Source organism: Polyodon spathula, chromosome 23 (assembly GCF_017654505.1).
Source record: "Polyodon spathula isolate WHYD16114869_AA chromosome 23, ASM1765450v1, whole genome shotgun sequence".
Taxonomy (NCBI): domain Eukaryota; kingdom Metazoa; phylum Chordata; class Actinopteri; order Acipenseriformes; family Polyodontidae; genus Polyodon; species Polyodon spathula.
The window spans coordinates 6,002,478-6,027,100 of NC_054556.1; the positions used below are offsets into that span (position 1 = coordinate 6,002,478).

A 24,623-nucleotide genomic window follows, 5' to 3' on the forward strand; every position below is an offset into this window, starting at 1 on the left:
TTAGAATGCAAATAACAGTGGTCCAGGAGCATCTCAAGCACATTAGGAGATAATAAACAACAGAACTATGAAGCTACAATGTGGCCCAGGACTCTTAAGGAGAGCTGTGGTCATAATAGGCCATAAGATAGAGTCCAGTTTTAACTGGCTGGATTACTTGCACACAACACTAGATTTTATGCACAAGACATCACTCACACGACACACGGACCCTGAAACAGCCATAAATCAGTCGGGTGTAGTTTCAGATGATTTGGGGAGGGGAAACCCAATCTTAAACACAGAAACTCACTTTTAAAATGACATAAATTACTATTGTGTAAGTAGCTAAAATACAACTTTTTTCTCTTTTTAATTTACTACAATATAACTGGTTATCACTAGCCATGGACTTCAAGAAATGTGAAGAGGCCAAGACTAACTCGTAAAATAAATTTTAATATAAAACATTCAGAATGATTTCAAACCAAATAGACAGGTAAGGGCTCATTAATACAACCTGTAATGAAAATGAAATACAATTTGAAGCGTACAAAAATACTGCAGATATTTTCTTTTTTTTCTTTTTTATTATGTGCCATGTAAAACAATGTACATTTAAAATCTATGTTACTGGACAGTGGTGAAAAAAAGAAACCTGCCCTGGAATAGATCTCAAGGATAGATTTTGTCATCTTGCTTTTAAATTGTCATCCTTTTGAGAGGGAACATTTCTACTTGAATCTTTAGAATACAGTAGGCAGCAATTTTTACTTCGGAGATGTTTACAATGGTGCTTCAGAGGCTGGTGAGTGCTCTTGTCGCTGGGCCAGCTCAACCTTGTATTCTCTTCAGTCTTGGAGGTGAGAGTTTTAAATTGAAGACTAAATTGGGTACCAGTAGTTGTCGACTCACCTTATTATCACAAAGTGGCCTCGAAGATGGTAACCTGATTCCATCGTGGCTCCAGGCTGAGGCACAGGCTTTTGCCAAATGAACTTGATGTACCAGATCACAATCTGCAGGTATTATCATGCAACACACACACACATTTTAATATGGACTACAAAACTATGAACACATTTTGATACCAAAATGTTGTTAAAAAAAAAAAAAGAAAGAAAAATACTTTCATAGTACTTGCTGTACAGAAACAAACAAAAAACTCTTAAGGGTTGGCTAGTGGTTCCTGTATACCATGCTGGCTGTGGGCTGTGAATAAATATACTGTAAACGTACTTGTGAGATGAAATGCTTCAAAAAAGAGGTAATTGGTTTTTTGTGACACAACTACTACTAGATAACTGCACAGCATGTGGTTTTAATTTCCTAATATAGTAATCCATCATTGGTTGATCACATCACATAACAATGTTACTTAGAGGTGCTCTTGTTATACTTCTATCCTTGAACAGCAAAAATGCTTTAAACTATGTCTTTCAAAAGGCTTGTTATCCAATACAGCTCTCTTTCGTAACTAATATGACTCAAAGTAACACATTTTCACTCAACATTGCATTAAGTGCATCATATTAAAGTGATAGTAGCTACACATTCTTGTTGATTTAACAGCGTGCAGAACATTCCTATGATCATCTTTGAAAATCTGTAGTTTGTTGATCAGCAGTTCTTATCAACAGAATATATTTGAATATAATGAAATAATCCTGTCTATTATCTTCAGTTAAAAGGAAGAGAATGGAACAGTCGCTATATATATATATATATATATATATATATATATATATATATATATATATATATATATATATATATATATATATATATATATATATCCCATCATCCTGTTATGCGACTTGTGTTTTGATTGTTTAATTGCATTCTTCAGCTTGTGAACACATAGTTTGTTAGTTGAGCTTCCTACTGTTTTTTAATTATGCATTTGGTTTGCTAAAGAGCATGTTCTTTACAAGATTGCCTTGGTATTCTGGTGGCACTTATATCGAATACCCCTTCCCATGAGGGTGGCATATCAAAGGTAATCGGTACAAATACAAATCTATGGGCTGCAACTGTATATGTAGAAAGTGCAATGTTACTAAATGCTACTGCACTTGATCGGTCTTTGTCATTCGAGTGATGTAATTATTTTATACAGATGTGTCATTCTGTGGCTTGGTTATAGACCTAAGGCATTACTGTAAACCTGCCTTGATGGTGCTTATATTGATCTGAGTTCTGCAGTATGTCACAGATTTCTCAAGTTTGTGTTTGCTTGGTTTTTAAGCTCTGCAAAAACACCTGTTTTGCATATAGGGGTATGCCCACTTTCAGATTGTCTTTTTTGTCCTTATTTTTTTTCAATAACATTTACAGAGATGTGGATGGGGTGATACCAACTGTAAGTGTGTGTATAATATGGTGGAAGACTTACTTAAATTTAATTAAACAACAGAGGATTTTAAAACCACGTACAAGTAGTTTCCCAGCACAAACAGAATATTTAGTCTTCCCCAGTACCAACAAGGTGGTGTGGTTGAAGTTGTATAATAGTATAAAGCAGTCGGATGACTAATCACTCCATAATCTCATTGCAGCATTCATTAGCAGTTCTGTTTCCTGAAATCCATATCGTGTGCTTTCATATGAAGTCCAGATTTGTATTAATTAATACCTCCAAGGCTGTGTGAGGAAAAAAAAAAGTTTCCTCCTTTTTATGAAATAGGCATTGCACTTGGTCTTATGCATGAGCTGTTTTCAATAAATTAAATTTAAAAGATCACTTTCAGTTAAATGTGCACTTGAATGTGTGATGTATAAGAATGATTCCCTGCAGTCGGAATCCCATTGGGCCGTGTCTAGATTGCATTTCTTCAGCTTGACATGCAGCCACTCCTGGGTCTGCTTTAAGGGATTTGGTAAAAAACATACCTTGCTTCTTGATATTTGATATATTTTGTTTTATTTTAACTCTCTACATGATAAAGGGGGAAAAAAAGTAAAAAAGAAATTCAAAGCCAATTGCTATTAGGTTCTGAAAGGCTGTAGAAATCTTACATTTTCTGTTACTGGTTGTGTGTTGGTATGGTTTTATAAGCATTTCCAAAGACTTCCTCCAATCTAAAGATACCAATATTAATAGATGTATTTTTCTTTCATGCTGTTTTACATATTGTAGCTGCATTAATATATAAAACCTAGTATAGCTATATGCCTAATTTAAAAAGTAAAGCCTTTTCTCTGACTTTTTCAAGCTGTTGACTGATTTAGAGGCTTACGTTGCCATAAACATTTTCCAGTGTCTTTTGTCTTTGTCGAAATGACAGAGTTTTGTGTCAGGACATCCAGTAATCTTCTGTTGGAGCATCACAGGATTTGTTCATAAGAGAATGTTTGGCACCAGATCAGAGTTTCCAGAATATTATCAGGAGACTCGACAGAAAGGACGTTGCAGTAGTCGACTAGTGAATTAGTAAAGGCATTGGTTATGACCTCAAGGTTGGTCTTGGAGAGGAACACCCTCAGGCTGTTGAGAAGTGCATTAAACGAATGCCTGTCAAAGGAAGGCACGGTTGAGTCAATAACGAACCCCCGGTTAATTGGACAGGAGAGTTCATCATAACTTTGCACCAATGAGGTTACATTCAAGCCAGCCCTGTATTTTCAGTGGGCCTTTTAGGCTCTGTAACCCCCATGAGCAATTTTGTATGCTTTCTAGGTAACTGATGGCATGTTCAAAGACTTTCGCGTTCACATTCACGTTCAAAGACCCTGTTTTTTGAATGACAGGATCCCTAATCTTATTTTATTATCTTTTCAGTCTATTTGTCTTTGAAAGATTTGCATTTTAAACTCTGCTTGTTAGGTTTTATTTATGTATTGAATGCATTCAAATTACATCAAGATGACAAATAGGGGCACGTTTGCCTTTAACTGTTATCCATCACCACGACTGTAAAAAGGTTACATGGAGACAAGTAGTTAACCTTCAACTAGAAGTTTATTTTTTCAATAAGGTGGCCCTGTTCCTCACTTTCTGCAGGCTACGTTTTGGCAATTTTCACCGGAAATTACTTTCGATCCCTAAGTATTTATTACATGGATTGTAACCTTTTCAAAAATAATAAGTTCAGTTTCTGCAGAGCATTCTTTCTTAAATGTTTTTTTGTAGTTTTATCAGACACCCCATCATTCAGTGTGTTTGACCTTTATAGTCATGGAAGTCCCACATGGCCATTTTGTGGCCCAAAGGCCTCGAGAAACACCTGATTGAGTTAATGTGAAGATTGCTCTAAAGTGAGGATAATGGGCTTTTCATAAGCCAGATGGAGCAGAATCCCAGCAGGTACAAACATTATTAACTGCTTATTTCTTAAGCATTTTTATATTACAATGTTGTTGTGGTGTCAGAATGTTCAGGGCTCAATTTACTCCCGTGATAATATACCTAAAGCTCAACCTTATTTTACTATGTCAAGCAAACTTTGTATTATTTTAACCCTTTCTATTCTATAAACTGTAGAATTTCATTTCAGCTTATGATGTTCGTTTCTTCTTCATTTTTGATAGCTCCAGTGACGGTGACCCTCTGCATACTTTTTTTTCTAAAACATGTTTTGTTTGTTTATTTTTAGGAACCTATGGACCTGAGCACTGGGTTTCACTGAATGCAGAATGTAGAGGGACGAGCCAGTCCCCCATAGACATCACAGACCAAAATACTAAAGTTGTACCAGAAAACCTAGAACTCATCCTTGAGGGTTTTGAAGCTGAATCTTCAAACAAAACATGGATGAAGAATACAGGGAAAACTGGTAAGTGCTTAGCATGCAGTGCTAAGAGTATATTCATATGTGCATGTGTGTCTATGTATACTATCTGGAATTGGATTTAAGAAGTTAAAGAAGTTATTTGTATGTTAAAAGAATATGTGAATGTATTTTGCATCGATTCCCCTTAATCTGTCAGGAAGTATTGTCTATTTTTATCAAAATTTTGGGGGTGGGGGAGAGTCATTATAAAACTAGGCCAGAAATGACAGTTTTTCATCTTTCATGGTTATAAATGTTGTACGATAAAATAACTTTTCATTGTAGACAACTGAACCTATTTTAGGATGAAATGAGCACAACTATAAATGTCAAGTTGAAAACAATTGAGTAATGTACTTCGAATATTACCATTACATTGGAGTCTGATTTACTTCAGCGGTGTGTGTGTTTTTTTTAAATAATATTTTGGTGTAACATTTGTATGAATTAGCTGTGTTAAGTATATGATAACTATACATTTTATCCCGCTCATGGAAAATGCATTACCAGATGTCGTTGAATAAGACTAGAAAGAGGGTTATTAATAATGCAATTCTCTGAAATGGCTTTGGGTTGGTTTTGAAATGTCCACAGAGCTTTTTTAAATAGAAAAATACTCTCAGGGTTTTGCCATTCTTCGTGAATGTGCAGATCGTAGCGCGGATGAAATCCCAAGGACTTGCTGCAGTGTAAACAACGAGCATCAATTAATTTGAACAATGGCAAAAGTCTACAGTTGGCAGGGATGGGGTGGCAACGGTCAGTATCTACTGTTTCATGTCTCCCAGCAAGCAATAAAATCCTGTAAAATTAACAATTACAGCAGCATTTCAAAATGTACAGCATCTTAATTATCATTTTAAATTATGTATCTGAAACAAGAAAAATGACCTCTTATAGTGCCATGAATGATTTATAGATTGTGAACTATTTATAAACTGCAATTGAATACAGCTATCCTCGGTGTCCTTCTACTCTTGAGGGGAAGCTTGTTTTCTAAATCAGAGTTTTAGCAGTTTTCTTATTTATTTGTATTTGTCTATTTATTCATTGTTCTCCAAATAGTCAACTATCTGCAAGCTCTAATGACACTAGACAATTTAAAATGTTGTTTTTTTTTGTTTTTTTTTTTTTTTTTTTTAACAAAGGAAAAAGATTAAAGTAGAATTTCAAGACTGTTCTTTAGTGAATGGTGGCGCATAGAAACCTTCAAATATAAGTTTGCATTGTTAAAAAATGCCTGTATACAATGTTTTATAAGATGTGATATACTGAATACTGTACTGATACTCTGGGGTGATGTGGGGATGTGGGGGTGGGGGTGGGGTCAACGTGGTCTTGCAACAAAAACCAGCTTTACATACAGCGTGGCAGTTTGTCAGACTGGAGAGCGCCTATATCATCCATGTTAAATCTCATCAAAACTAACCCCCTGTCTACCCATCCCTTCTAAAGGCAATTGAAACGACTAAAACTTCAGAATATTTGCTTTGGTAGTGTGCCAGTAAAACACCCTGTAACACAAACGAGAACCAGCAGATGTCCTTCAGCCTTAGTTAACCTTCGGACAATTCCCTGAAAATTCCAGGTGTAGCAGGTGGTGTTTAGGGGTCATTTCTATCGATGATGGTGTTCCGATGATGTACTTCAATTAAACATAAAGTGATGTCCTTGCCTTACAGTACATGTTCTAAAAGCATTGTAATCTGCCATCAAGATATGATGGTAAGAGCCTGATAAAATGTTACGCTTCAAACAGATAAGGTCTATCTTGAAATTTTAATCTTGCATTTGTTGTCAATAAGGTTAATAAAAGGCAATTTCTAGTCATAAACCAATTTGGTGGGCTAAAGCAAGTACTATAAAAGAAAACACACTTTCTTGCTTGTTTTAAGTGCAGTAGCATTAAACAACACAGGACTGTAAGTACAGATTTAAAATAGAAAGATGGATTGCTACTGTTGAGTTAAATTAGCACTTTTATATGAAACCACATCTCTGAGGTTAAAGACAAGAGAACAAATCAGTGCACTTACTTTACTGCTTGTTGCCCTAAAGTACTCCAGAGTATAAACAGATAAACTAGACATGTTCAATAGCTATGCTGCTCCAAATTGTTTTCAATTTACATGCTATGCCAAATATTTATATAAATTTGTGTCTTGAGTTTTAATAAAAGAAAATATGATGATTTACTAAGCCTTTTGAATCCTTTCTAGTTGCCATTCTGCTGAAGGATGATTATTTTGTCAGTGGTGCCGGACTGCCAGGCAGATTCAAAGCAGAGAAAGTGGAGTTCCATTGGGGTCAGAGTAATGCTTCAGCGGGCTCTGAACACAGCATCAACGGCAGGAGATTCCCAGTTGAGGTGAGAGAAGTGCACAGCTTGCAATAAAGATGAATGAGCAAAATGTGACACGTTTCCCTTGTCACACAAGCTGTACAGTAGTGTGTTCCCATCTCATGATTCTGAGGAGACATTAAACCTTAAGAGCAGTGGTTCCCAACCTGTGGTCCTTGAGTAACAACCAGGTGGTCCACCAACAACTCTCAAAATTTGGTTAAGAAGTTTGGTTGTGCAACTACGATATGTATTACTAAACAACACAACAAACTTTAACCACATTATATATAATTATAAGATATGTATGTAGTCTGCATTTCTCCCCTTTATCTGTTTTCTTTTATTAAGGGTGCGTTTATAAATTAATATTAATATTACAGCTCTCTAATGCAATACCAATCATTGCCTTCAAAGCTGCCATTAACTGAAACAGCTTTCTTATATGAGACAAATACTAACAACATTATGAAGGTGCAGACGTTTTTTTTTTTTTTTTTTTTTTTTTTTTAGCCAGCATTATTTAAAACGATCTACATCTAGCATTTATGTAACTGCACATTGTTCTAATCTGTACTCATTCTACATGTTTTAATAATACTTTTATTTTTCGAATTGCTTCCCACCAACCTCGTCTTCATGTTCCGGTGCGTGTTTTATACATACATCAAGCGAAGTTGGCGAAGTGGTAATTAAAATTCAAAACACCAAGGTGGTCCCTACATTGAAAAAAGTTGGGAACCACTGCCTTAAAGTACTTTGGGTCAATGTTGAGATTAACTGTACGTAATACTTGGTTGTATTATGACTTCTTAAACAAGAAACATGTTACTCAATGCAAGTAGTAAATTAATCACTCCTGCATGTAGAAAATGTCTTTAATGCCATGTTTCCAAATCTGTGACTGTGCTGTAATTTTGTTCAACTTGACAATAGGTTAGGCAAGATTGCAGCTAGAAGAAAGTAATGTGATCTGTTTTTGACTATCATTCAGATTAAACCTGGCAACAACCTTTCAATGTATTTAGCAAAGTCTTATATTTTATGTATAACACTGGTTTGGGTTGAGAGGAGGGGCTTTTCATTTGACTGAAGATTTCTAAATATCTATAATCATGAAATAGGACCCTCTCTGGCATTGTATTAATTATTACAGAAGAAATAGGCTTTAGTGATTCCCATCCACTGTTAGTTGTTTGATTCTCATAACCTTGGTTCTCAGATATTATTTTAATCTGCCGACATTTAGATTAATGGAATAGACTCCATTATATATGAAACAATATTTCCCACAGTTGTTTTAATTAAGGGATATAATATGTACAAACAGAAATATTGAGAGAAGTGATTGATGGGATCCTTGACAAGTACTGTACAATTTACTGTAAACATAACTGAATTAACTGAACTTGTGTGAAATAACAAGAGACCACTGTGTTAAAACATAGCTGAAAAGTATACTTTTGAAAAACACTAGATATATCTTCTTATCACAGATTCGGTTTAGCATTTCCAAACTTTGTGGCTCTGAAATAATTGTTATCCTCACGCATTCACTAAAGCAAGTCTTCTGTTAGGCGCAAATGATTGTTTGCAGCCTGCTAATGGACAAGTAGTCTTAAGACTATTCTGCCTTTTAAAAAACTAAAAAAAAGCTGTGTCCCAGAGACACAGACATCTGCAGCACAACTGCATGATAGATCTCAACAGCAGCATTTTCATGATCTGAAAAATTGAAAAGGACTGGAGCACTTGGTCTTAGCTGCTTATCCTTTTGGATATTTAAAGCCTGGCACGGCTGCTGCTTCTGAAATGTCTATTCATTTCCCACAGACTCTTCCAAACTTAATTAAGAAACCGAATGCAGACTGTGACTTTGCAAGCAACAGAGTCCATTTCTTTCAGAGCACAGCCTTGAGAATGCAAATGAGACCAATTTTCCACACACAGCCCCCTCTATAAACATGAAGTGGTACCATGCATTAAGAAAACCGAATATCAGCAATTAGTGTTCTGTCAAGGAGGATGAATTGAATACGGAAATTAATTGGAGATGTCACATGTAATGCAGTCTCTTGTTTGTTGATTTTATTTATTTATTTTGGATGTATTTATTATAATCACGTTAATTTGTCTCTGGTAAGGCTTTCTATGTTAATTGGCTTTTTCATTAAGAGTTCAACTAAATTGTTATATAGTTAAAATTAATTGGTTTGTAAGTTTGTATAAATGTCTGTGTGTTTGTGTTGGTACTGCCACATTTCTTGAATGGCCAGGCAGGACTAATACATTGCAGGGGTGTCAAGCCTCAAGGTTTATTCATGATATTCATGAAGGGTGTTTCGTTACAGAGTCTCACGGCCGTGCAATGGATTCTCACATTTATGCATAAGTTTGTTATTGTTTGCAAGGCAGTGAAACACTTTATACATGATACAGCAATAAATCCAATACAACTGCCCATGAAGAGGCGTACATTCCCATTCTATTTTCCTGTAACTGCTACGCAAACTCCCCCCTTATTCCAAAGATAGAATTGCTTTGTTATCTCAAACTGATGATTTGTCTGCACAAGCCTTCTATGTTTCTGTGCACAACACATCATTACTAGTCGAAGGAGAGGCTGTCAGACTGTCACTGTCTCGTTCAGGCAGAAATTACCACAGAAATAAAAGAGAAATGGACATGAATGAGAATTTTAATTATTAAAGTAAAAAAATATAATGTTCTTTATGATGCCAGTGTCAGTGGTTATAAAGACAATAAAAATAAATATGTCATATGGTAAGAAATAACAGAACAAATGGAAATTGATGGTATGTCTTTCTCTTGTCATTTCATTTGGGACGAGAAGTGTGTGAGTATGTGTGTTGGGGGGGGGGTTCTTGTAACCAGTAATCTGTATAGGAGTATTTGTAGAGTGGCGGCCTTGCTTTGTTTTTTTCCTGGCTCTGGACAAGTATAAAAATAATGCTTGGAGGTTAGCTAGTTAATCTGACCATCACACTCTCACAGAAAGGGTTTTCATGTTTCCAGGTAGCTGGGTGTCCCAAGTTTCCCTTCCTGCCAAAACTGGCCCACTTCTCAGCAGCAGAGTGTTATTCAGTTGGGGGTACTGCAAATCTTATCCAAGATGAAAATGAATTATTACTATAGAATGGTACCTATTACTGTACATAGATCTGTGGATGCAGACCAGCCCAATGCATTTCTCTAGTACTGCCATCGTTTCATTTTGTAGTGAAGAATCTATAGGATTCTTGACAACACTATCAATATTGTATCATTTGATCTCGCTATGCTGTATAATGGCCTTTTCTTTAATTGTTTTGTAAATGCGACTGTTAAAGTTATAAGTATTTCTTTGTATTGTAAGTTCCCTGCCCCCCCCCCCCCCCCCCCCCCCCCCCCCCCCCCCCCCGGCTCCGTGTCAAGTTAATATGTATTTGGAAACAGAAACATTTGTCTTGACATCTGGAACTGGGTAAGACCTATTCTGGGGATTCGATTATTTCAGTTCTGTTTCTCCATCTGGCACAGAGCGGGAATGGGTCAACATCACAAAACAGCATCAGAAGTGGCAGTCAAATACAGCTACTATATGGCATACACATTCACGACAATGCTACCAAAGAGCACCTAATGCTTGCTACAAAACACTGCATCTATTCTGTTAATCCCATTAGTTGTGTTTTAGTGTATGGACAAGCACTATGTAGAGATATGAACATGTATGATTAGGGCATTTTAAATCACAGGTTACATTTCAAAAGGAGATCCAGCACTGTTGTGTGGTACCCTTTTGCCAGTAGATTGTGAATAATTGACATTTTTAAAAGAAATGCATCAAACCTGAAATAAAATTAAAAAGCCGTTAAATGTAAATGGCCTGAAACACTACAGATGGTTAAGTTGATTAGTGCTGAAGTCTGTATTTCCCATGACACTGAGTCTAAATGAATTAAAAAATAAAGCCTCTGTAACCATAAAAAGGTTGCTTTGGTAACGGATGTCATTAGAACGCTCAAGTGGATTAACACGGTTTCTATTTTAGTGCATTCATAACTAAACAGTGAGCCCCCAAAATCTTTATATATATATATATATATATATATATATATATATATATAATTTGTCTTAATAAAAGTGTCTTTGATTGTTAGTCAGACCGTGACATTGCTATTTTAAATAATCCAATTGCATTGTGGTAATTCATTTGGCAATACTTTGTTGGTTATGGGTTTTTATTACAAGCAGGTGATTGACAGGTTGCAATGACCTGTCACATCAGTTGCTGTGGAACCAGTTGTGAAGAGGGATTAATGCTTTTTGACTTGTCTCAAGGCTGACCATGCTGTTGTCATCAGATAGCAACAAAAAAGTCAATGTGTTGTCCTTGAAACATCATTTGTAAAGATACTCTGGGGTTTAAATTTCTTTCTTGTTAGTAATTGTACACCATGGAAAAGGGACAACTAAAATATCATTTTATAGGTTTTTTTTTTTTCTGGTTTGTTTTTTTCTTCCAGAAAGATGCTGCACATTATCTGGTATGGTAATATGACTATACACTATAAGACATTTATTTTATTGTAATTATTTAAGCATCTGTACACTGCCCTGCAGAATTTTGCATTGTTAGTTTAGATATTACATGAAAACAGTCTCCTGAAAAACATTACACTTCAGGCAGAATTGTGATTTGAAGCGAATTGGGTTATCGTGACCTTGTGGGATCTGTCTATTTGTTTATTTATTTCATGATTGTGTGTTTTTTCTATATATGTATATACAAGTCACCAGCATATTTTATGTTTTGGGACAGTCTCTGAATAAGTCTGAGCAAGGTGAAATTTCTGTAGTGCAGCTTACCACTAGGGCTGTGCGACAGTCATTTCTGTCCTTCCCATTGCAAATCTTGAACACATTTGAAGACTTTTAATAATTCATAAAACAGATAACAAATTGGAAATTGACAATTTATTGGAGAAGACACACAGTTTGCACCTTTTCTAAGCTCTTGTCAGCAAACGACACCTATCTGTTTTTGAATTCAGAAATGCCAGTCTTAGTGATTCTGTATGCGTGCTTTCTGAGTGTTGAGTTACATTTCTTTTTGTGTTGTGCTTTTTTTTATTAGAAATGAGTGGAATGCATCTTTTTGGTGGGTACTGAAGTCTTGTTTTCTTGCCCCTTGCCTGGCATAAGAAAGCAATCACTTCTGTGGCGGGGATATGTTAAATTTAAGTAGATTATAAACTGAAAGATGGGGCAGCAGATCAGGGTCGACAGGTAGCTGTGATCTGAGAGCGACTTACAATCTGTCTGACACATCAAATGCACCCAGGGGCTCAGATGGTAATTCTGTACTTTACAATGATGGGTAGGACGGTTGCAGATGAGAGCAGTCGGCAGCACAACTGATTAGTAATCCGATGTGTCGCAAGGGAAAAGCAAAGTGTACCTTTCTATGCATTTAAATGGTTTACATGTTATGTCACTGACAAACCCTGCAGTTTCATGTTAATCACTACCCAGCTGGTCTCTTTCCATATGTGCAATGGAATTTGATGTACTTGCGGTTGATTTGAGACTAATGAAAGTAAAATGGTGACTAAAGTAACTTTCAGCAGTTCTTATTAGCTTTGCAATTAAGTTGGTAAAATGACAAATTGTTAGTATTGCCCGATCATGAAGTTCTTTCCTTGGTTCATCGTCTCTAATAGCAAGATACAGCTAAGAATAGCATCAGTTTAACTGTCTACACATAGTGTAAAGCATTACAGAACTGCTGTGTTCTTTAGTGCTGCTGGCTTTCTTTTCATGGTAAGTGTTTAATTTTTCTTTTCTTTTTACAGTGGCTATACAACTGCAATGTTTTCAGGCTGAATTGTAGTGCATGCATGATATATGGAAAATAAAGTAAATAAATAAAAGCAAGCTATAACTAAAGTGTTGTGAAAGATTTTCTGTTTTTTAATTGTGTATCCTTAAATCTATATGATGCTATCAGATAGAGCTGACTTGCAATTTAAAAAAAAATAAAAAATTGTGCTGGTTCATTTGCACAAATATTCATGGCTGAAGAAGTAAATGACAGTGAAAAATCTTTATTCAGGCGTAGTCATCTCATATGCTGATTCATACCAGCTTAATTGAACCTCGATGATTCATGATCTACAAAAAATGTCATTTACCAATTGCACTTTAATAAACTTTTAATTAAATGTTCAAAGGAAACCAAGGTCAGCCAGTATACTCAGTAAAAGTGCTGTTTCAAATCTTAAGTGTTAATGGCTATTTTAAATGGCACAGTGTGGGTCTATCCACATTCATTATACACCCCCAGAAATTTCAGAAGATGCTGTTCGGATCACTTTGAGCCCCCAGAGTATGTGAAGTCTAATTCAGAGCAACAGTTAACTAGAGAGACATGTGTAATGGAAGCTGGACAGGTGTAATGGAAGATTGACAGGTGTAATGGAAGATTGACAGGTGTAATGGAAGATTGACAGGTGTTTTAGCTTCCAACAGTTACTGATTTTGCATTCATTTATTTGAACTACTATAGTTTTTCCTGAAACAGCTATTTCTAGATATAGCGATCTCTTTTAAACACTCAAACATTACTTACTATGGCAAGAACAATTTCCTTCACAAGCATAGCATTATTTAAAAAAATTAATAAAATAAGAGCAAGGGTTTGGTGAGAAATTACAGGAGTACAGAGCTTAATAGGAAAACACACAGAAGAATATCTTGCAGAAACATTGTTTACTTATAATAATGAAAACATTAATCTAAACAGCTTGCAAGGTAAATCTGCAGGTGTTTGTAGTGTATGTAATACATAACCTGAAGAGCAATTTTGCTGTGCTTCATAAATCAAACCTTAATTCAATTAAATTTATTGTTTATTTATTTACTCCTTTTTTTTTCTTTAGCAGTTTGTAGTAATAATTTAGCATGGTTCATTTACTCGCGCATATAAAACAGAGGTTGAACTTCGTTCCTATAGGATAACAGGACCTTTTTTGCTATGTGGCTGTTATTTTCAGGTATAGTGCTGGGGGGGTGTGGAATCTCAACTCTGACAATTTAATTAGTAAAATAGGACAAATGTGTAAAAAGTTAGTTGTTTCGTAGTCATGTGACACATCCTTTTATCTTACGGGAACTAGCCGTTATAGTAGAAAGGACAGGCTGAGTGAGTTAATTGATGTGCTGAAAAATGGTGGGTAAGAAGAGTGAGTGTCTTTGAAGAATCATTCTTCTTGCACCACAATCACCTTGGATAAACATTACTAATATTTAGACTTTTACTGTATGTTTATAATTAACAGTATGTGCGAGTCATCATTTGCCTCTCAACATGTATACTAACATCTCTTAAAGATCATTTGAACCATTAATAGAAGTCGTTTTTATTAATTTACTTTTTTTTTCTCTTTTCCCTATAGGAACCCCAGTCCATGTATATTAATAAGGCTATGAAATGTTAATATCCTTTTGGAGTTAATGAGTGACAGCAGGAGTGACAGCCCTGCTTTAATCTGTCATGAGGTACTCTAGTAATCTCTCAGGGCAATTGAGAAGTCTTTGTGGTCAAAATCACCATGCTAATGGAGTTCAATGTATTATTTACATTTTGAAGAATACAGTAATGAAAGTGACAAAGGGATTATGAGTAATTACAGCTGTAATATATGTTATGTTTAGTATGCTGTTTTCAGGGGAATTTTAATTGTAAATTGAACAATAATTCTGAGCAATGTATCCTTATTGATGACTCGTACATCTGGGAAGAGAAGTGTGTGTGTGTGTGTGTGTGTGTGTGTGGGGGGGGGGGGGGGGGGGGGGGGGGGGGGGGGTTCTTGTAACCATAGGTATAGGAGGATTTATAGAGTAGTGGCCTTGCTTTGTTTTTTCCTGGTTTTGGACAGGTATAAAAATAATGCTTGGAGGTTAGCTAGTTAATCTGACCATCACACTCTCCCTTAAAGGGTTTTCATGTTTCCAGGTAGCTGGGTGTCCCAAGTCTCCCTTCCTGCCAAAACTGGCCCACTTCTCAGCAGCAGAGTGTTATTCAGTTGGGGGTACTGCAAATCTTATCCAAGATGAAAATGAATTATTACTATAGAATGGTACCTATTACTGTACATAGATCTGTGGATGCAGACCAGCCCAATGCATTTCTCTAGTTCTGTCATCATAGTCATGTGAAGAATCTATAGGATGTGACTGTTAAAGTTATAAGTATTGCTTTGTATTGTACGTTCCCATGGAAAGAAATATGCTATACTGAAGTATTCTTGAAATATGCATGCTTCAATGCGTAATCCCACGTCCTTGGCAGCATTGTCTTTATTGTAAACAGTAACTGCCACTTTCACTTGCTGCAGCACAGGTATGTAAAGAATAAAAAACAAACAGATACATTGATAAAAATAATTAGCATTATGACAGGAAGGAAGAAAAAACTATAAAATGGTCACTGTCTTTTCACTACCCTAAAGCAATTTGATGTATATATTATTATGCAATTAAAAAAAAGAAATTGCAGTCCATGTAGGTCATGAATATATGATTGTTATTTTGTTTCTTGCTCCTTGTTCCCAATAAACTGTGTTTTTTTTTGGTCAGGGTCTACATTTTATAGATAAGAACCCTTCGGGGCACATTATCTTTATGTGCATGTTACAAGTTTTTTTTTTTTTTTTTTTCTTTTTGACTCCAAATGCATTTATTGCTATCAGTCGGGAGTTCTTGAAATATGGGTACGGAAATAAATTAGCATGTTGCACCTTATGGATTGTTTCTTTTAAAAGCTAAACGTGTAAGTGCTTCAGTCACGTAAGCTAGCAGAGTTCAGTATATGTCTCTTGAACTCCACCCCCTTGAATCCACTAATCCATATTGCTGACAGTATTCAGCATCTTTACTTCAGGCTTCATGCAGAATATTACACTGCACTGTAGCCACCCACTCAGTTTAGCTTGGTTAGCTTTGGTTTTTCAGAAGAACAAACAAAAAGCAACTGCTTGAATTGAATATATTTTAGTGAATACGGTTTCTAAATATTTGTTTTAATAGTCTTATCACAGTGTTTAAAGAAAGTTTACGCGTTACAAAAAAAAAAAAGACTTTTGTGTTTCTGCCTTTTAAATTTCCACTGGGCCTCAAGCTCATGGTGGAATGATTCATATACTGACTTAATTTATAAACATTGTTTTAAGCCATCACCAGAAAACAGGGACTATTTCAGGCATTTCACATTAATGCATACAATTCATGGGTTAGCTTGATCTTCCATCAGATTCTTGGGTGTCTGTCAACACAGACAGCGGCTCACAATGCTAGGCTGAACATGAGCTTTAAGGCTTTTAGTTTTGCCAAAAAGTATTTTATAATGGCTTAATATTAATATACAAGCTTTGATGTAAAATAGGAACAGTCTGTAGAATTTTGTCCCTTGAAAGCTTTTTTTTTTATTAAACAACTGTTTTAAATAGTTTTTATATTTCCTGCTGTTATGTTTTTTTTGTGTAACATTACTGTAAATGTTTTAGATGATTAGTGCTTGACTGGAAAGCTCTAATTTAGCATGTTTTCATTGGACCAAGACAGTCGTATCTGTCATAACATCATTATTCACTCTAAAGTAGGCATACATAACAGGAGAAACCATGGTAACAAAAATTCTGATTAGTTTTGGGCAGGCTATTAAAAACAAAACAAAAAACCCCTCAGAATTACCGACAAATTATGGCATGTTTTAAAAAGAGCCTTGCAGATTGAAATGGACATTCGTGTGCATATCAAAAAGAAAATAGATTTAGTAAGGACGTGCTTTGGAATTTTGATCTACCTCTTAGCAATAAATGTATTGTGAAGGAAGCAGTGTACGTTGTACTGTAGCTGAAATGTTATTTCTGTCAGATGTAACATGATTTACACAACAGCATTTCAAACTTGACATGCAATCCTTGGATATAAATCAATTTTGAGGTCTGCGGCTTCTTAATTCCAAATCGGAAATGTATTCGGTATTTGGACTATTTGATTTATTTATTTTTTTTAATACATATAAAACATGCCGGCCTGATCAGATTTTAAGGGTGGGAGAGCCACAGACTCTGTGTTTGTGATTGACACTTCATAGTAGACAATGATTTATTTGCATGAAGAGGAAACAAAAGACAGCAGGGAAAACCAGAGTTGCATTACAGTTTATTAAGAGTCAGTGCTTGAATTATGGGGCAAAAAGTAGGGAGACCTTAAAATGTGAGCCCAAAAGTCAATTTTTCCTTCTCAGACTTCATAAGCATATACGAACTATGTAAATCACAATAATCCGCAATCAGCCTTCATCCACATATTACATGAAAATGAATGATGAAACTAGAATGGGCTTGTATGCTGTTGATAGACACTGTAATTGTTTATTATTTTCAGGTAGGTATTTAAGAAAAAAAACCTTTTCTTTCAGAGCAGAGTTTATCACCTGATGCGGTCCAGTCCAGTCTTCTTAATCACATGTATGCTGCCGTGTACACTGCAGAAAACACGTTCCCTTTTACAGCGACCGCCCGCAAATATTTTAAATACTAAGCATGGAAAGGTAAAGCTGATTTAGTGGTGTTGATAACTGTCTTGCTTATGTTACCAAAAACAAACTTTTCCCACAAAATATAAAAAATATCTGGCAAAACAGAAAATCTTCACGCAGCCAACAGATTTTTAGCAACCCGGGTGAGAAGTAAGGGGACCTGGTGCAAGGCTTTTCAATCTTTAAAAAAGAATGTATTTAATCTGTGACATTGACGTTGTTTTCAAAGGAATAAATATAAAAAAAAATCAATGAAATGGCTGAGTTGTTAAACTCAGCCATTTAAAAGATAATAATGTAATAATGTGCATTAAAATGTCACCTGAGTACATGATTAATCGGTTTCCACTCCTTCTCTGTGCTTTAAAGTCATGAATTTAAATGTGTGATTGCAAAACACTGTTTTACACGTGTATATTTTTTAAACTTTAAATTAATATATTCCCCAGGAAGGGGGTGTTAAATTAACATTGCATTTGAAAGAGCTGTAGATTGTTTTAGTATAACTGAGATTTGCATGTGTACACTACACTAGACTTCAATAACATGCATACTGTATGTTCAAGGGTATTTTACAGGTCAACCATTACAATTGAATAAACCAGGTCCTCAAATAGAAAAGACACAAATAAATAGATTCAGCATATTAAAGGCTACCGTTTTAATCATGTCTGCCTGTTATTCTGAAAAATCTTTTAATGTCATATCATTTTGAAGCCATTTTAATACCGAAGTATTAGATATCTGTATCCTTCCAGGGAGTATAGATTACCTCCTCTAAACAAAACAAGTAAATTATACCTTCGGGCAAGATAATTGCCAAACGCAGTTAAGAATGTTGGAATTGAGGTTGATGGTCAATATACTTCCCCTGAAACACTTAGACAGAAAACAAACGATCTCTGTTTGCTTCTAGTTACAGGAACTTGGTTTTAATTAGTGTATTGAAGGTTTTCTCCTCTTTGTATCTTTGATGTTATGGAATGAGGTTATTGTTTTTACTTTGAGACAGTTTATTTGGAGGAGGGGGGGGGGTTGTTGAGTCTGTGTCTAAGACCTTTCCAGGTTGTGTGAAGTATTTTTAGACTGTAACCTTGACTCCTTGAGAGCTAGGTTCAAATTCAGTTAGATGTGAATGTCTCCAAAGGGGTCAGAAGTCTTGCAAGTTTAAAACCGGTCCCAGTAGATTGGCGATCATCCTTTTAGTGGCAGAGTGCAATTTGAGAAAATGAAAATACTGCAAGGTGGATGTAATAGTATATCAGTTACCCAGTGTTGAATATACAGGCAAGGATGTTTTACAAATATTTCATACTTGGAATGTCACACATGGCCTGTGTAATACAACATACACTCAAGTTCTTCAGGAATGTGAAAAACTAACAGTTCTTACCAGTCTTTGCATTTTCAGCATTTACTCATGCATATTCCTATGTGGAGTGATTGGAGCATTTACAGATACTAATGATACCAGCAGCTGTGAATATTGTGAATCAGCACTTTCCACATGTGCTGACTCACACTGATGTTGAGATTCTTGTTAGGTGAAACGATCAACTGACAACTACCGCTATTTAATGTAAGTCATTTTTTTACAGTCTTAAAATGCACTGGATAGAGTTGGTCCCTTTGCAATGTACATACTTCAATGAAAGAACCGACGGGAAGATAATCAAAGCATGATCTATGAAAACGAAATGCTGCCTGCTTGTTGATATTGTTAGCATGGCCTTTCCCTGACCTGCATAAAGCAGTGGGATTGAAGTCAACATTGAGATGGATTTGATACAAATCTGCTTGCTCTTGTAAGTCTCTGCATATTTGTAAAGGCTTTTTGAAAGAGCTGGGAAAAGGCCTTGCATTTTAAGAAGTGTTCATCTTACCAGTCAGTAGCGAGCTTCTGCTCTGATTTATAAAGTACATGCTATGATTTATATGGTAAACACATGGCTGATAATCTTAAGCAAATGGTTTGAGTAAGACTGGCAACGGGATAGGAGCAGCGTATCCTTAACCTTCTATCATCAGTGTATCAGGGCTGCTTGATATATGTTGAAGCTGGATCCCTGCTGTTAGCTCAACATGTTACAGTGATGTATTTTTTTTTGTTTTTCTTATGTTTCTAAATGACTTATTGGCATGTTGGTATCTTGGTCAGTTATCCACTCCTACAGTATGCTGGGTAACACCCCCAGTCTCTGGTGATTTGATTTTTGCAATTTTGGGACCGGTTCTCACAACTCTCAACCCAGTTAAAAAAAAAAAAAAAAAAAAAAACAGTCTACATTTTCAAGAAGCTTTTTATCCAGCAACTTTCAAGCCGATTTGAATATGTGCTTCCTTTGTATTCTTTCAGCATCAGACATCTTTTTGCTAAATGCAGATGGAGAATGTGCCACAACCTATCATTCTTCAGCTGTAGAATACAAAGAAACTGCAGGTTTTAAGCTTTAAAAAAATATATATATTAGAAACCACAAAGCTTCCTTATTGTTATGCATAAGATAGCTAAGTTAAGTATCTTTTTTTTTTCCTTTTAATTTAATTAGTGATGTTAGATGCAGTAGCATATGATGTGCAAAGAATGTGCTGTAGAGAGATTTGTACCAAGGGTTAAAAGTTGGATAAAAAAGACATGTTATCCTCTTATACTCTTATTGTATAGTTCTGAATCTTTCATGAATGTTTCTCATTAAGTTGTTGTCTCAATCAAAAAGTGCAATAAGTTAATTCGTGGGAATTCTTAATTCAAGAAGTGTTAAAAAATAATAGAAACTCAGAGCTAGAGGCATTTCTGGATGAGAAACAAAAAGGTCTAGTAAACTGTTTGCAGTTTTTGTAAGTAGTGGAAAAGTAATCACTATAATGATCATTTTAACAAAGTCTTCAATAAATACAAGGTTGGTATCGCCTAATAATAATAATAATAATATAAAAGTAATGGCTAGATTTTGCCTCTGCAATAATGGAGTAGCTCAGCGGCATTATATGTCATATCCTGTGCTAGTCGTGTTTTGCTCCTCAGGGCTATGAGGTAAAGCTGTGATGTATTTCTTCCTCTGAAATGTATATTCTGGCTCTCTGTAATGTATGCAGTTAGTAGTTGTCATATAGTGTGTTAAGGATGGTTCTTTTATTCATGTGGCACACAGTAAAGTGCTTTATCTTGGTTGATTGTATGCACTTAAGAGCTCAAAGCGGGGGCACAGAGCATATTCTTGACTTACCGCTGGGATTTTCTGTGTGTTCAGCAGAGCCCGCTCTCCCTCCCTTGAGTCTGTGAGGGAGCAGAGTGTCACTGTTATTGCATTGTGAATATGGCTTATGAGCAGTCACATTTACAGGTTCTTTAATTCAGCCAACAAATGTTGATTGACATTCAGTAATGGTATAAACTCCTATTAGTATTCAGACAGTCCTGGTGTGCTGTGAGGGCGCTCACACGTATTTACAGAGCTGACAAACCAGAGCATCTGGTTCACACCTGTGGTTCTGGGAATTAAACTGAAGCTATGTCATTTTTTATTATTATTATCAAGGACAAACTAAATTTAATTGATTCCCTGACAAACAATGTATTTCTAATGGTGTCCTAGGTACTGTACATCATGCAAATACTTGGATGCAACAATCATCTTTGTAGACATCATACATATCGCACACTGGAAACAGAGGAAAAACAGCGAGCAACACTGGCAGCTGCCTCAGTAAATTAATAGCAGTGACAGCACACAGGGATTTGAGTTTTCAGATTTGTTTTGTTGTTGAAATATGGTAGTGTGTCTTTGTTTCTGTGTAAATATGTTGCCCTTCAAATTTGGTCTTCCCTTAACTAGTGTGACTCCTGAAATACTTTCATGTCTTTAAAGATGTTAAAAACCTTTTTTGTCAAATTGAATCATTTATAATTCACCGATTCATTAATGCGTCTGTCACCGTACATTTATATCTTCCAGCCAGGGCTTCTTTCAGGTGTCACCATTCTATAAAACATGTCAGATATTGTAAATATTTGCAGACTGAATTGAAAGTGACTTTGGCATTGGAAACAGAAATGCCTAGAATTAAACTGCTTTTGGCACCGTATAGACTCTGGCATGTCATCTTAATAAATTGATTCACTTTTCTCTAAACATAAAGAGAAAAGCATGATAAATATCAATATAATTACCTACAAAATCATATCGAAATAAATATAGAGTACAAGACCTGGACTGCAGGAACCTGGTAGTCATCAGTTTATAACACTGTTTCGATGTTATTGCTTAACATTTTACTTCAGGATTTAATATTGATGTGAATGGTCTAGCCTGTGTGTGCTGAAAACCCAATGTTTTGCTAGGATCTCCAGTGTACAGTAGTGTACAACTTGGGTAGCAAAGCTGGTTGCGTCACTACTAGTTATATTCTGCACACCTTGTCGGCTTGTTCTGAGAGAGATGGGCTTCAAGCAATCTGTATTGTCAGCGGGGGGTCTGTTTCTCTTCATTGCACTGCTCAGCCTTTTTGATTTCCTTCCAGCTTTCTTACCTCTGCAGAGACTGTGCACTTCAGAGCTGCATTATGACAGCTGTTGGCTTAAACTAGACTGAATTTGCAAACTGAAATATATTTGAGGCCCAAGTATCATTATTTTATTATACTATTGGCATACTTTAAATGTGGTATGTAAGTTATCTTCTAAGGACTGTGTGGTACAGTAATTCTTCTTCATACCCGTATTTAATTTATTTTATTTTATTTACTGAATTTGCCCAAAGGGTTGTCTTTGTTTCCGGAGTTAAAAATTAAAAAAAGAACAAAAAGTGTGTTTTAATTGTGATGTTGAATCACAACAAAGCTGTTGTAAGTATATATGTATGTATGTAAAATCTTCAGAAGAACCCTACCCTATCCATCAAAGTCCTCTGTAATAAGTCCTACTGGATTTAGTGGTTCTTCAGTATAGGCCTTATTATTTCTACATAATAAAAGTGTTGTAAATTAGATACCTTTAGGTTCTCTTTCCTTTTTGTGTTTTCTATCATGGGTCACAATGCAGTTCTTCACATGCCGTATTAAGATTTAATAGTGTTTCTCAGCAGTTCCTCAAACTTGTCTTTAAACTTGCTATGAGAAAGCCTGGTGGTGGTTTGAAGTGGAAAATCAGTCTTGTGGAATCAGGAACCCCAGACAATATGCAAACATTCAAAATGAATGTGTCAGTATTGGAACAGCGTACAGTAACTCAGAATGATGGTACAAAATATAAAAAAGTGAATGAAGCTGTGCTATCGGTACTATCATCTTGTGCTATTTTTCAGTATAACCACACCATTCTTCCTTTATTCCTTATTAAGCAAATGCCAAAAATAGCACCTGTTTCTTTTTCATATCCATGTACACTTGAAGAAGATATTGTTGAAGTCTTAAAAGCTAGTGCTTTTATCACAGTTAGTCTAATAAGTAGTCTCTGAATCTATTGTCACGATTTACCTTGGTAAACCTAGTATAAAAAAATGTAATAAGAAAAACCCTGGACTAGTAAAAGCTTTCACTGGGCTGTTGAATACTGCAAAGCCTAGGAACTTTCCTGCGAGTTGTATGTTTGATTTTGATGGAAACAGACATTCATGTTTTGATGTGGGAATTGACTTGGAATCTTGTCTGATTTGTCAAATAGAAACTAAGCTATAAATTCCCAAAGATACACGATAGTGTGTCAGTGACTGAAGCACCACTTTGTAATTGTTTAGTAAATTGTATTACAGGAGCCATTTGACAAGTTTGATAGCATGTATCATAGATTTAGGTATATAACAGCTCAACACTTGAGAAAAAAACTTTAAATGGGATTGAACAGTAAAAAGAGGCTGGTTAAAGAACTGTCAGATACTCATAGGAGTATAAAACCGCCTACTTTATCTCATAACGACTTGAGCTACTCTGGGATTTGGTAACTTTTAAGGAGTGTTCACAGATGTGGAAGAATAGCTCTGACACCTCACACATGACAGTAGGCAACAGAGAAAACCCAAACATATGTTTTGCAATTAATGAACAGGTGTGTAATGACATTTCTGTCAAACACTTGGGCAGGTAATTGTTTTATCTGATTTGTCATCCATGTGCAATAAAAAGCCCAAAGCAACCATACTGTACGTATATACCAAATACTATTCTGGATGCATTTGTTTATAGTGTTGGTAACACTTTATTGAAATAGCTCTAATTAAACACGTTGTTATAGACTGTGCAAACAATAAAAGAGACGACTGCAGTGCATACCGTTGCAGTGCACTTTATCCATATGTTAATATTCCTCACTGTGAATCAGGATCCTCTCATGTTCATATCTTTTGAACTGTCATGTCTGAAAGCTCCAGCACCTCTTAACATTAGCTTGTAATTGTCTGTCGTGGGTGCTCTTTGATTCTTTTCTAGCAAAGTCTATATAGTCAGGGCGTATACCTGTACCCTATTTGTTTGTGGTGCTTTGCTGTGATGTAGAGTAAGTACTGATATATTGCTGTCTAATGAGTGTTGCTGGAATCTCCATTGTGATTTGTTTCAAGAACAGCTGCATCACGGGATGCATTAGACACTGTAGAACAAGGTTTTACTTGTTTAAGGCATTTCACAATATAATGTATTGGAAGCCTACTTTCTCTATGTTTTTGACTATGTTGAAAGCTAACAGTGTTTAATTGAGTGTGCGTGATATTGCCTGCTTCTCCTGTTGTCTTGGAAACAAGAGGTTTTCTTGTGAACAAGTTAAAAATACATTAATATGGGATGCTGAAAATTCTGCCCAAAGTTTGAGTATTGTTTGTTTAAGACTGCTGTCCTTCACAGTCATTGTGAGTCAGTTGGATTATTCTGTTTAGACTTATAGCTGAGATTGCTGTTTTTGCCAGCATTAGGCATTTTCAGATGTCCTTTT

General features: G+C 35.7%; 1 protein-coding gene across 1 annotated transcript in view; it reads left to right on the forward strand.

The window, feature by feature from the left end:
• LOC121298082 (receptor-type tyrosine-protein phosphatase gamma-like) overlaps positions 1 to 24,623 on the forward strand; it is a 168,554-nt gene that overhangs the window by 90,664 nt on the left and 53,267 nt on the right. The window contains exons 3-4 of the mRNA XM_041224887.1: positions 4,575 to 4,754; positions 6,971 to 7,119. Of these exons, the coding sequence (XP_041080821.1) occupies positions 4,575 to 4,754; positions 6,971 to 7,119 (329 nt within the window). The remainder of the gene's footprint in view (positions 1 to 4,574; positions 4,755 to 6,970; positions 7,120 to 24,623) is intronic.